Raw genomic sequence first — 14416 nt, 5'->3', positions numbered from 1 at the left:
AAAAGACCATGACTTTTGGAGATAATGCTGTGCAAATCAAAAAGTTTGAAACACTTGGGAAGGGCAAGGAGGAGCCAGGTGTTGACCTCTCTTTGCCCAATAAATAGCATGGATTTTTGATGCAACTCTTGATGCCGGAAAGCCTTAATCTTCAATACAGAATTGTGCCTTTTCCTGCCGAGCCTGGTGCTTTGTGTTTTTTGGGTTCTGTGTTGGGAGCAAAATTGCAAAGATATTTTTTCCTAGGCCAAAGCCAATTTCCATTAGAGGATAAAACCACTCTGTTTTCATCCTGATGGTTTCTAATGTCCTTTTTCAGCAGGGATATATCCTTTTAAAGGTGTTCTAGAGAGATTTAGAGTTATTAATGAATGTTACTGGAGCTTTTGTGGTTTAGAGCAGAAAACAAGTCTCTGTTTTACCACTGTACTTACACAGGGCAGAATTCTGTGAGAAGAAAGACCGGACACTGCATTGCACTGGATGATTTAGATATTAACTTCTCTTAGGACAGATTGGAAAATAAACATCTTAAATCTGTACAGGATTTAGTGATTGTTATTGTAAACATCATTTACATCAGTAGAGATGGTCTGAATACAAGCCGAACTTCCTCCAAGAGATTAAGGAATATAACACTAATTGGAAAAACATACATGAAACAAGAAAGCTAAAGGACTTATAAATGTACACCGATTATGGTCTTATTTAACCCTCTACTGCACGCTGGCGCCATATGGCAACAACTACTTTATCTTAATTTTACCAAAAAGCAGTAATATAAAATCTGTGTTTTCTTATTTAATTGTGGAAAAAGGGTCTTTTACTTTGAAAGGACAAATACTTTATGACATCACATGACCAGGAATTGTTATTATGATGATGTTATTACCATACATTCCAAATACCAGTTGAAATTGAATTAATTTCCAATATTTGTAAATATTGGGTCGTACATTTCACTGAGTATAAGTTGGATTTGTTTGATCTTGTTTTGGATAAAAGGATAAAAAGATGTTTTTAGAGAAAAAAAAATACATTTTATGGTGCTTTTTTATTAGATTTTATGGTGCTGTGGTACAATTGCGCATTGTTGCCAAATGGCAACAATTTACCAGGTAACCCTCTAAATTTTTAGAAATAAATAGATAGATTATTTTAAGCAATTTCAAATAACAAATAAACATCTTAAATCTGTACAGGATTTAATCATTGTTATTTTAAACATCATTTACCATCAGTAGGGATGGTCTGAATACAAGCCAGACTTCCTCCATGAGATTAAAGAATATAACACTATTTTGAAAAACATACATGAAGCAAGAAAGCTAAAGGACTGATAAACATACAGCAATTATGAAAAAAAATGATTATATTTTTTTCAAAAATTCCCATTATTTTAAGCCATTTCAAATAACAAAAACAAGTTTAAACATTTGATGATGTTTAAGCAGTAGTTCATGCAGTAGAGGTTCAATGTGTATTTGCACCCTCTGGTTGTTGGCTGTTGTGTATGCTGTTGCGCTTCCTACAATGTAAAAATTGCAAATTTGGTGGACTTGCCCTTCATGGGCGCCAAATTTATTGTCCAGGCCAAATCTGATTGGCTCGGCCGCTCAACAACAACACGCAAAGCATTGTGGGCCCCTTCTGCGCGCTGACTCCTCCAGGCCGCACAAAGCACTGTCGAGCGCCGCGGATTCGGCCCCGAAACTGCGGCTGAGAAACTTTCCCGAGTCCCCGTTCAGCGCGGATCGCGGTCGGTAATGCGCCCCGTCTGACTGCGGATCATCTGCCGGCGGGAAAATCCACCTTAAAACATGCCGAACTTCTGCGCCGCGCTGCACTGCTCGCGCATGAGCTCGCACTCCGTACTGGCGTTCTTCAGGTTTCCGCGCGACCCGGAGAGGCGAGTAACGTCACACACACCGACGAGCCGGGCTGGTTAAACTACTGTTAAACTACCGACCAGTCGGACACATCATAAGGGAGCCGAGGGGCGATTCTAACGCGCCAGCTTCTCCTTCGAACCTTCCGTTCCACCTTAAATGGTGCAGCAGTTCCATTCTGGCGCCTCTGCACCATTTAAGGTGGAACGGAAGGTTCGAATAAGAGGCTAACTTCAGCTTCGTCTGTAGACGCTAGATAACCAGCTCAGCTGTCCACATTACAAAGAGTGTACTCAGTAAGATAGAGGTACATAGAATATACTCTAAAATAATTTGCACCATTTAAGGTGGAACGGATAATTCGAATAAGAATCTAAGTTCAGCTTTATGTTTAGACGCTTGGTGAGCAGCGTAGCTGTCTACACTGTAAAAAAAATGTACTCTGTAAAATAACTGTAAATAGATACTGTACTCTGAGATTATTTGCACCATTTAAGGTGGAACGGATAATTCGAATAAAAAGCTAAAGCTTCGTGTTTAGACGCTTTGTAAACAGCTCAGCTGTCTACACTATAAAGAATGTATTCTGTAAAATAACTGTAAATAGATACTGTACTCTGTGAGGTAATTTGCACCATTTAAGGTGGAACGGATAATTCGAAAAATAAGCTAACTTCAACTTTGTGTTTAGATGCTTTGTAAACAGCTCAGCTGGCTAAATTATAAATAATGTACTCTGTAGAATAGAATTAAATAGATAATATACTCTAAAATAATTTGCACCACTTAAGGTGGAACGGATAATTCGAATAAGAAGCTAAAGCTTTGTGTTTAAATGCTTGGTAAACAGTGTAGCTGTCTACATTATTAAAAATGTACTCAAATTTTATTTATTATTATTTTATTTATTAAAATAACTGTAAATAGATACTGTACTCTGTGAGATTATCTGCACCATTTAAGGTGGAACGGATAATTCGAATAAGAAGCTAAAGCTTCGTGTTTAGACGCTTTGTGAACAGCACAGCTGTCTAACTGTAAAGTATGTACTCTGTAAGATGATAGTAGTACGTAGATAATATACTCTAAATTTAAGGTGGAAACGGATAATTCGAATAAGAAGCTAAAGCTTCGTGTTTAGACGCTACGTAAACAGCGTAGCTGTCTACATTATAAAAAATGTAAAATAGTTGTAAATAGATACTGTACTCTGTGAGATTATCTGCACCATTTAAGGTGGAACAGATGATTCAAATAAGAAACTAACTTCAGCCTCTTTTTTAGACGCTTGATAAACAGCTTAGCTGTCATTATAAATAATGTACTCTGTAGAATAGAATTAAATAGATAATATACTATAATTTGCACTATTTAAGGTGGACTGCTTTCCAGTCCACATTACAAAGAATGAACTGTGTGAGGTACTAGTTGTAAATAGATAATGTAACTTTTGCACCATTTAAGGTGGAATGGAAAATTCCATGACTGACGTGAGAAAGTTTAGTGTTAGCCTGACGAACAGAGAGGTTGGGGTACAGGCTTAGTTGTTATTTTATATATATATATATATATGGTTTTTCAAGAGTTCTTAAAGGCAATGGTTCCACTGAGAACAATCAAGACTGATGGAGAATGTGTTGTGTATGGTTCTGTGTAGTACCCTAAAAGGTTCTGCTAGTGGTGTGATGCCAGGAAGACCCTTTTAGGTGCTATATAGAACTGTTTTTAAAAAGGTTCTCTATAGAAATAAATACAACACATTCTTCATTAATCTGCAGAACCACTTCACCATGCAAAGAACTATTTAAGCATGCAGATGGTTCTGTATAGAACTCATTGTTCCAAAACCCTTGAAGAACCCTCTTTTTTTAAGTGTAGTTATTAAACTTCAGTGTCACAGAAATGTAATGACTATTTTTTGAATTAATTAATTATTAATATTCTGCCAAATCTAATACCTTCTTTATTTATTTAATCACTTGAGCATTAATAAAGTTACACTGCTCAAAGAAGGACCTGCAGACCTGATATAGTTTATTTCAGCCGCACTCTTTTGTGTTCTGTTTGTATTAAAATGACACCAAATGCACATTTAAAGAAAGCAAGGTTTAATTTAGTCTGTATGTATTTTGAACTGTTCATTCAAAACAATCGGAAGCACCCAGTGAATGACACGGTGCAGTTAAAGGGGAATTGCAGTGAGTTTCTTTACAGTGGTGGTGATAGGAACCAGGGGTCACCATGACTACAACACAAATATAGACATTTTATTTACTATCCAGAACCACCAGTGAACCTACACGAGTCTTCTGAGTTTATATGGAATGTTGATGATGGAAAATAGTGGAAAATTTGAAATAATAAGTTTTCTTTGGGGACTATTTTGCCTCACAGCGCCCTGCATATTATGTATCCCTCCACCATGAATGGAGTTTAAGTTCTCTAAACTATCATAAAACAGTGTCTCAGTCATCAGGCAGTGAATTCATAACCATTTCATGTAGGAACTTTCTGTGAGGGAGCTTTTAGAGGTGGACGTCTGGTTCCTATCACCACCACTGTGAACAGTTCTGACTCAGTAAGTTTATCTAGAACAGAGCGTTTCACACCAAACCACTCTGAACCACTCTGAACCGCTCTGTTTGCATCTTAATCATTTAATTATGCAGAGAAATTCCACCTTTAATTATCATGAGTGAGTCCACAAAGTAGAATAAAAAAGTAGCCTAAACAATTTGTTTGGCAGCAGGGATGCTGATGTTTTATAGGCATCATATAATGGATATAATGCTCATTATCTCTCAAATAATTTGCTAAAAAATAGCTTTAAAACTGATCACAGCATGAGCCAATATATACGATGTGCCCAGCACTACCTGTATCAAAGTAAAGCCAGCCAGTGTGGCTCCTGATTTGATGTTTTTGTTTATTTGTTTGTTTGTTTGCTTTTATAGGTGCAAAAAGTGGGTGGAAAACTGTTGTCGGTCAGATTTGAGGGACAAAACACCGGAACATCTGAACAAATACCACAGACTGTGTGCCCGGCACTTTGAGCCAGATCTCATTTTAAAAACAGTGAGTTTCATTTTCATTCAGTTCAGCAGGTTAATGTACTGTGGTGCTGTTCACCGCTGTCTTTTACAGGTCAGCGCCCGGTTGCATGAAACACCTTAAGTAGAAATTTCCCTTAAAATTACCCATAAGTATTTCCTAAGTTTGTGTGTTGCACAAAAAAAACCCATAGCATGTTACTTAAGGGTTTCCTTGAGTGAAATCGTTATACACCTTTACATTGTCCCTTAACGATTGATTTTCCCCTAAATAATCCCTCAAGCGTTGCATAGAGTTCCCTAACTGTCATTTCCCTCTGGATAATTAAAGGGAAGGAAAATGCTCCCTTACAGTTGTTGTTGTTGTTGTTGTTGTTGTTAATAATAATACTACTATTATTATTATAATTATTATTATTATTATTAGCATCATTATTATTTTTATATTAGCCAGTCAAGCTGAAGATATGGCTGTGTTTCGGAGGTGTTTAATGAGGAGAATGTACCTCCTGTGTATTTTTTTCAGAAAAAAAATTAAAGGTTGTTAACCACAACAGCGTTTTAGGGCCACTGTTTAAAAAAAATCAAAAATAGTAGATTTAGAGAAAAAAAGTCATAATATTTCAAGAAAAGTCGCAGAATTACGTCATTAAAGTGGCATTAATACCAGGAAAGGTCACAATATTGTGGCCAAAGGCTTTGCGAAGCGAAGGCAGCACCTCCTGGTGTTAAATGAGAGGCGGTGAGTTGGTGGAGTTCTACTTTCATATGGATTCACCCATAAAGAAACACTCAGTCTCCCTGTCTCTCCTGCACATCAGCACCAGCCTGTTATTAGTATAAGAACTGGCTGAAACGGCTGAGCAGGAAACTGTGTTTATCTAGAATAAAGAGCCAGACGGACTCGGAGGAAACTGTGTTTATCTAGAATAAAGAGCCAGACGGACTCGGAGGAAACTGTCTGTCTGTGTTGTTGAAGGAGAACCTCAGGCAGGGTCGTCTACACGGCTATCGGGGGCTACATCTCCCCCCATTCGAAGAGGGCATGAAGTTTCACAGACAGTGAGAATGATGATCAAAATGATCGATCCTGAAGGAGCAGAACTCTAGTGGACTCTGTGTCTTCATCCTTGCCAGTACAGCAACCGAGACCCCAGCGTGTTATGGCAGCCCCCCTACAGTTAGCCCGCCTACAGTTAGACCACTTTATTATTGAAATATTACGACTTTATTCTCCAAGTCTATTATTTTTATTATTTTTAACAGTGACCCTAAAACACCATCGTAGTTAGCAGCCATGTAATAATCCAACATATATTTTTGTTAAAAGAGAGATTATTTTAAGCTGTGTGATTTGCTTTATGCTGCTTTGCTCCACCTGTATGGAGACTGATGAATGTTGTAGCTGAACTTGGCTATATCCGCCTCCTTTGTTAGGACAATGCAAAATGGCCAACCAGAGTGATTGGCATGATAAGTGGTAAGCAAACGCAGCCAGTCAGAACATTTAAAAATGCATGCATGAATCAGTACATTTATTTGCGTCAAGTGTGTTAAAAATGTCCATGAACACATTTCCGATGGAGTTTTTGCCTAAAGTGGGGGAGATTCTGACAGGAGTAGCAGGTTATCAAAATTTTAGGAGAGTGGGTTATTTTCAGCAATTAGCTAGTTTACCTGCTAATAGTAATTTCCTTTAATTGAGAGAATTATGCTGCGAATACGATGGGAATTTACTACAGTGAAGCCTCCGTCACTGTAGTAAACCCCTTAGCTAAGAGAAACGTCTGAGGGATTTTATGCAAAACCCTTAACGAACTCCCTTGATGAGGGAAATCCAACCTTTAAGGTTCATACTTAAGAGGAAAAAACAAAGCTGTTTTGCTCAGCTGTGCACGGAGCCCACCAACCGGGCAAACGATAAACACACAGGTTTAGTTTGTGTGGCTGTACCTGCATTTGATTATGGGAGAGTCTAGAACCCATGTGTCAAACACAAGGCCCACGAGCCTGATTTGGGTCTGACACAATCCTCTCCGGCCCTCAAAAGTATTTAGATTTTTTTTTTTTATTAATATTAGCTTGTTTCACAATGCACTGCACTACAATCCCCATCATGCACTGCAACATAATGTGCGCTCCAACTCTCCTACCGCAACAAAAGTTCATGGGACAGCAGTTACACCTCAATTCTACACAGTTCTGCACAGTTCCACGCCAGTCATATCACCAAAAACACTAACTACGTTTCAGCTGTTGCTCAACTAATATACTAGTTTATATACATTACATGCATACATTATATACAATATGCACTTAACACTAGCTCAGCAGCTCAGAAATTGAGCCCAAGTATTAATGGAACTTGCAATAAAGAAAGGATGTCGGGTGTCTAATTCAAGCAAATAGGTAGGTTTAAAAGACTGAGCTCCTGGGGACGTTTACATTTAGAGTATTTCAAGTATTCATGTAATATTTCAAGGTCTACTACATATAGTTGTTGCACGTTGCTGTTGTCCTAAGAAAACCTTGTATCTCCAAAATGGTAACTTTACAGGAGAAAGAGAAAACCTACTTTACTTTTAATGTAAATCAATGGAACGTCTTTCCAAGTCATTTTGGGTCGTTTCTTTTAGTCCATTCATCACGAAATTTACATACAATGTAAAGAGCAACAGGCATTTTCAGATTATTCAAAAACTGAAAAATATCAAAAATGGAGATACGAGGTTTTCTTCCGGCAGCAGCGATATTTTGAATAAACAATGGTCAGCTCAGGTTATAGCAAAGAAAAAACAGAAAAACACAGGTGTTCTCTGGTCCATGAATTTCTTAGGATTTTTTAATATGACTTATAATTTATAATAAGATTTTTTTAGTGGTTGAGTTTGAGACTCCTGGTCTAGAACATTTCTCCCCATGCAGTTCATTTCCAGAATGTTTGTTTGCATGCAGTGCTTCACTCACCATACTTTATTTTTCAGAGCCCTTTCAGGACGGTTCTAAAAGACACCGCCATACCAACCATCTTTGACCATCCCACCCGCAAACGGGCGAAGAACGAGGTTGGAATGTTTCTTTCTTAGGCTACGTTCACACAGCGGGTAAAAGAGACCCAAATCTGATTTTCTCACCAAATCTGATTTTTTTTTGTTTGGCTGTTCAGATTATCTTTTAAATGTGATCTGTATGCGACATCAGTCTGAACAGATCAGCTCCTAAACTGACCCACATGCGCAGAAGAACAGAGCGTCACGCTGCTTCACGGCTCATCCAGAGGTAAACAATCACGACCGCCAACGAACGCCAGTCGCTCCCGGAGGATCAGCTTCATCTTCACCAGCATCACAGGAGCCATCATGAAGCTTCACTGACTGACAGCTGGGCTCATCACCCAGAATGTGTTTGAGTAAAAAGGGCACGTTATTCAGCCACGGTCACTTCTTTGGTTTGCGTCGTCTTTAATTCTTTAAACTTTGCTTTCAGACTTTTCCTTGATGCTGCAGCCTCGTCTTCCTGCGGCCGCGTTCGGCCATTTCTTTCTAAATCTCTTTAAACATGGAGGGTTTTGGATGAGTCTCTTCTATTTTTTGTACAGAAACATCAGACTAAATGTTTGAGTCTCATGATGACGAATGTCGAGTTGGATTGACGTAAAAACCACATGAATTCCGATCTGGCTGTTCAGACTGAGTCGCATTGCTGCAGATCGGATACGTATCAGATTTCCGTACCACATATGAAAGCGTCTCAAATCAGAATTGAAAATGTCAGATTCAGTGTGTTTATCTGTTCACACTGACACACATCTGTCTCACATATGAGGAAAAAGCTCAGATTTGGGCCACTTTTACCTGCTGTGTAAACGTAGCATTAGAGGCTGTAGCTGGTCGTTCTGTGGAATCGAGTTGTTTGAGCGCTTCAGCACAGAGATTAGACAGATGTGGTGATGATTTACTAAAGAACTTGTTGACAGATCTTATTCATAAATACCTGAGGTTATATGTAAATGTTCGCTTGCAGTCAACCACACATTTGTGAGCTGGCACCATTGTTTAAGTCTGTTAAGTCTAGTGAGCATTTATTGATTTATTTGTTGCTGCAGTTTGTTTTAAGATTAATAAAACTTTTTTTTTCTCTTCAGCAGGCAGAAGATGAGGCCACAAAGGCAAAAGTGAGTAAAGGTCAGTTGACTTACGATCTGCTTCTTTAAAGAACCATTTTTATATTTTTTTAAGAAGTTCCACTTTGGGAGTCAGCAGTATGACGAAATTATATTGAAATATTGACAAACTACGTCACAAAATGCCTTTCAGAGTATATTGTGAATATCGTCAGTACTTGTTTCGGAGGTTTCAAAGCATAATTCATTCAGTTTCATTGGATTTCGTGCAGCACAGCGCCAGAAAAATGACATATTATGTATCTTAGAAATGTTTTTAAGTATTATGTTCATATTGCCCACCCTTACACCACATAATATAAAAGCTCTATACAGACTTGGACGCTCTTCCTAGCCCTGTATGTTCAAGCCAGGAGTCATTCAGAAACGGTTATTGAAGGGTGTCGTTTCGAGAAGGGTCTCTCAGCCTGACATGCACCGCCAGCCTATTGATGACGTCAGCGCCACTCTGCCACCACAGTGTGTTTTGTCGGTTTTATGAGGAAAACCAGCGAACCACGTACTGTTGAGCAACAAGAGTTACACTGAATGTACATTAACGTTGCCATACTGATAATAAGGTAACTAAATATGGAAACTTTCTAAATAAAACCTACCACGATGATCAGACACGAATGTCGGGTTTATTCACAGAAAAAACAAAACAGGCTGCTGATGAAACTCGTGAAAGCCATGCTGAAGACGAGTAGAACCGGTTATCAAAAACTGTAATATTGATTAAAATAGAACTTATTAAGGATTCTGGAAGGTTGTCACAACCTCCTAGAAAGTTGTCAGACAACGTTGTCTTAACTTTCTGAGGAATTACATTTCAACGTTGTGACAATGTAGAAAAGCACCAAGCAGACGACGCTGTGGGCACCAAAACAGTCAGAACGTCACAGCATAACTGTGTTTGCAGGCCGTTAGGAATAAAACCTGATGGTTTTGCTTCCTAATGGGAATTGGCTTGATGGTTGCCGTTCGAGGCCATTAGGAAACGATCAAATGTATGTGGAATCAGTCAAAACACCTGATTAAACAATCAGAATCCTTTACACTGTGATATCAACCCATCAGGAAAACACAGAATACCATTAGCGACTACTGAAAACCACCAGGAACCAACAGACACTTTTAATGGGTTCTATGATTTTTTTTCAACGGGGGGTACATTAAATGTAACTCTCTCGCCGTGTTATGGATGAAAAATGGATTAAGTGATGTCGCTAAGCAGCAGCTGCCAAAAGTTACCGTGCCGTTGGGCTGCTTCAGCTGTTGTGGCGGAGAGTGCATGTGCACGTGACGTCACTGGGGCTGAGAGTGCATCTGTCTGAGAGTGCATGTCTGCAGCCAGACTCTCTTGGCCGTTTCTGGCTCATGGGTTTAAATGTATTGGTTGTGAATTTTTTAAGCCTCCAACTAATTTAACCTGTCTGTATGTTGTCTTATATCTAGTGGAAGAGAAAGAGGAGGCACCTAAAGATGCTGCCGAGAGCGCCAATGGCCAAGAGACTGATAATGGTCCTCAGGTATCAGACGAGGAAAGAGAAAACAAGGAATATCTGCGGTCACTGTTTGATGTCGTGGTGATGATGGGGAGGCAGAACATCCCTCTGCACGGCCATTCTGAAAAAGAACCAAGGAGCAAAAGCTTCACGCCCAGCAACTTCCAGGCCCTGCTGGAGTATCGCATCAACGCCGGCGACGAAGTGCTCAGAAGGAAATTCGAAACGGCGGCCGTGAACTTGGAGTACTGCTCGTCCACTCAGCTGCAGCAGATGCTGGAAGTGAGCGAGAAGTGCATTCTTGAAGATTTGCTTGCTGAAGTGAAGGAGGCTCGCTTTTTCTCCCTGGTCATGGACAACCTTGTGGAGATAGCAGGAGAGAACCACCTTCCTTTGTTCATCCGCTTTGTAGACCAGGTCAACAGCTTGCGAGAGGAGTTTTTAGGGTTCTTGCGCTTTGAGGGAGATGTGGAGGCCATCGCTCAGAGCCTTTCGACCGAAATTTCGGAGAAGTACGGCCTGAGCATGGAACAGTGCAGAGGACAGGCATATTTCTGCACTGGCGTCTACGCTTTCAAAGTCAAAGCCGTGGCCATCAGACTGAGCGAGCAGTATCCGTTAGCTGTGCTCACGCCAAGCTCTGCTCATTCCTTAAACATCTGCCTGGCCAACAGCATGAACTTCACAAGCGTGCAGCTCGTTATGTCAACCCTGAAAAAGATTGATGCGTTCTTCAGCAAGTCACCTTTGCTGCAGAATCAGTTGGAAAATGCAATTTCCATCTACTACCAGGGCAACGAAGAGAAAGCAGCTGCCCTCAAGGAAGTTTGTCACACCAATTGGACTGAACAGCATGATGCCTTCGAGTTGGCCGTTGACCTCTTGGAGTCTTTGCTCCTCTGCATGGATAGTGTCCATGACAATGAAGAATTCAAATGGAGCGACGATGTTGCGCACAATGCTTTCGTCATATCCGAAGCTTTGTCGGATTTCGAGTTCGTCATGGCGTTGGTTGTGCTGAAGAACACGTTGTCCTTTTCCAGAGCCTTTGGCAAGAATCTCCAAGGACAAACCAGTGAGGTCTTCTTTGCCGCCAGCAGTTTGACGGCTGTCCTCCATTCGGTCAACGAAGTTCTCGAGAACATTGAGGTCTACCATGAGTTCTGGTTCGAAGAGGCCGTCAACCTGGCCGCTGCGTTGGAAATCCCCATCAAAATCCCCAGACTTTTCTTCAGAAAGCAGCGTCCGGATGCCGGTGAGGAGATCCAGCCTGAGGCCTACTACAAAATCCACCTCACTTTTCCGGTGGTCAGCCACGTTATTAAGGAGCTGAGCGACCTTTTTTCCGAAAATCACCTCAAAGCTCTGCAGTCTCTGTCCCTGGTGCCTGCGATCATGGGCCAGCTGAAGTTCAACACGGAAGAAACAAGCGCGGAAATCTACAAGGAAGACCTGCCCAATCCAGACACGTTACCCACCGAACTCAACTGCTGGAAGATCAAATGGAAACACGGCACCAAGAACGTTACCTTACCGTCCACCATCTTTGAAACGCTTCAGCTGTCTGACGTGAAGTTTTTCCCCAATGTTTGCGCGCTCCTCAAAGTCCTGAGCTGCCTGCCAGTCCTTTCGCTCGCAGATGACAGATGCAGCACTGCAAGAAGACGTCTAATGGCGTACCTGCAGGACACGCCTGCCAAACACAGAAACAAAAGTCTGGCCATGTTTAACATCAGCTGTGGGTATGACTTGGACTTGATGGTTGAGACGTACCTGAAAATGTATCCCGACAAGGAGCCAACAGAGACACCTGCTTGATTATGGATGATGGATGAGTATACAGGCATACAGATACCTGTAGGAAATGCTCAGAATATAAATTCAAGTTTTTGCAGCTAAAAATAAGCAAACATGGTTGCTTTCATGTACAGTGACCCACTACCACCACTACAGACACCTGGACTTTGGTTTCCAGTCTCAGATTTTGCTTTTTCAGGTGGTATGAATGTATATAATGTGAAAGAATCGGTGAGAAACTGTCTGAGACGTTAAAATGTGTTGTGTGCCCAAATATTAGAATTAATTTTGTCAGTTACACTTCAGCGAAATGCTCTTTTGTGAAATTGCAATGTTCTCCACAGTTGTTTCCATGTCAACTTGTAAAATAAACATTTCAGTTTTCCTGTTTTCTTTGATCAAATGGATGTTTTACTTCTGACATCATTCCTGTTCTCCTTGATCAAATAGAGAAAATAAATAGCTGTTTACTTTTGACGTCATCATTTCAGGTTGGTTTGTGTGTTGTGGTTCAGCGTCTCAGTCTTGTGTGTTCAGTTTTAGAAAAACAATGCAGAAACTAAGTACCACAAAGCTATCTATACTACATGGCCACTTTATCGGAAACCCCTCTCTTGTAGTTCCTCCATGCTGCTGTACAGTTGGAGACTGTCGTTCTTCTGTTGGTGTACAGTTTGTATTAGTTGTCCTCTTATTTCTTCATCAGTGGTCATTGTCTGACCACAGAGGGATGTTTTTGGGTTGACCACTCACAAAATACAGTGTCACTGCTGTCCTGACGGTAGACAGTAGTTTGGTCAACAGCAGCCCAGAAACAGACCAGTGATGAATAAGAGAGGTTGATAAACTGCTGCAACAGATGAACTACAGTGTGTATAGTGACCAATAAGGAAGCAATTTGTAAGTGGCCAGTGGGTGAAAGTACAGGGTGCGTGTTTCTAATAAAGTGGCCAGGAAGCTTAAGGTAGGTGTTTGCAATAAAGTGGCCTGTGAGTGGAAGCACAGGGTGTGTGTTTCTAATAAAGTGGCCAGGAAAATCAAGGTAGGGGTTTCCAATAAAGTGGCCAGTGAGCGGAAGCACAAGGTGCATGTTTCCAGTGAAGTGGCCAGTGAGTGGAAGCACAAGACAGGTGTTTCTTATAAAGTGGACAGAAAGCTCAAGGTAGGGGTTTCTACTAAAGTGGCCAGTGAGCGGAAGCTCAAGGTAGGGGTTTCTAATAAAGTGGCCAGTGAGTGGAAGCACAAGCTAGGTGTTTCTAATAAAGTGGCCAGTTATTGGAAGCACAACGTAGGGGTTTCTAATAAAGTGGCCAGTTATTGGAAGCTCAAGGTAGGGGTTTTAATAAAGTGGCCAGTGAGTGGAAGCACAACGTAGGGGTTTCTAATAAAGTGGCCAGTGTGGAAGGTAACAGCTGTTCTTGCTGTTCAGCTCTGGAAGTCACGATTAGACCAAACCAGTGGACGTTATGCACGTCTGAAGGCGCTGACCTCAATACTGGCTCGTTGCATTTCTCACCTATCACGACAAAAGAGAGGTGTGCTCTCGACTTGGTCACGTGGGCAAATGAGAGCGCGCGTGAGGAGAGCAGGGGAGGGGGGAATCCTTGGCGCCTCGTGGTGAAGTGAAACCTGAAAGGAAAGCGAACTGGAGGGACCGAGCTGGGTTTTCTCTGGCATGTCTGTGCGGGCCGTGCGGTGCCCGCTGTACGTGCTGTAGGTGTCGGTGCGGTCGGCGCTGCTTGGCGGGTCCCGGCGGCGTTTGGGAATCAGAGCCGGTGCCGCTGCTGCCTTTCATGATCCCTGCTGCGGTGGGAGTCCATTTCCGCTCCATATCGGTTGTTCTTCCTGGTGGAGGAGGAGGATAAAGTAGCAGCAGCAGCAGCAGCGCCTCGGTCTCCGAACACCGAGCTCGTGGCATGATCCCCTCCAGGAGATAACAGCTCAGCTTCAGGCGGTGATCCAGACTGTGGCGCGCGCTGTTGTCGCCCAGCTCGCGCCCGTCGCAGCAGC

The 14416-nt window shown here is 41.5% G+C and overlaps 1 protein-coding gene across 3 annotated transcripts; it reads left to right on the top strand.

Annotated features, from left to right (window-relative positions):
* The first annotated feature begins 1653 nt into the window (after positions 1–1653).
* On the top strand, positions 1654–12883 carry thap12a (THAP domain containing 12a). Of its 3 annotated transcripts, none has more exons than XM_036595189.1 (5): positions 1654–1909; positions 4844–4964; positions 7924–8004; positions 9087–9123; positions 10560–12883. In XM_036595189.1, exons 1-5 carry the CDS (start codon positions 1821–1823, stop codon positions 12425–12427), a joined length of 2196 nt encoding a protein of 731 aa, XP_036451082.1. In that variant the 5' UTR covers positions 1654–1820; the 3' UTR covers positions 12428–12883. The 3 variants fall into 3 exon arrangements, with proteins under 3 accessions (XP_036451082.1, XP_036451081.1, XP_036451084.1); XM_036595188.1 differs by having other exon boundaries at positions 9084–9123; XM_036595191.1 differs by lacking the exons at positions 1654–1909; positions 4844–4964 and having other exon boundaries at positions 9084–9113.
* Positions 12884–14416: the final 1533 nt, after the last annotated feature.

The sequence above is a fragment of the Colossoma macropomum genome, unplaced genomic scaffold, assembly GCF_904425465.1.
Source record: "Colossoma macropomum unplaced genomic scaffold, Colossoma_macropomum, whole genome shotgun sequence".
NCBI lineage: Eukaryota > Metazoa > Chordata > Actinopteri > Characiformes > Serrasalmidae > Colossoma > Colossoma macropomum.
This window is presented reverse-complemented; position numbering and strand designations above follow the sequence as displayed.

Excerpts from the sequence above, each read along its gene's own strand:
- thap12a (XM_036595188.1), top strand. The coding sequence starts at position 1,821 with ATGCCGAACTTCTGCGCCGCGCTGCACTGCTCGCGCATGAGCTCGCAC. Across the intron at positions 8,005-9,083 it reads GCAAACGGGCGAAGAACGAG|CAGGCAGAAGATGAGGCCAC; the intron begins GTTGGAATGTTT and ends TTTTCTCTTCAG. Across the intron at positions 9,124-10,559 it reads AAAGGCAAAAGTGAGTAAAG|TGGAAGAGAAAGAGGAGGCA; the intron begins GTCAGTTGACTT and ends TCTTATATCTAG.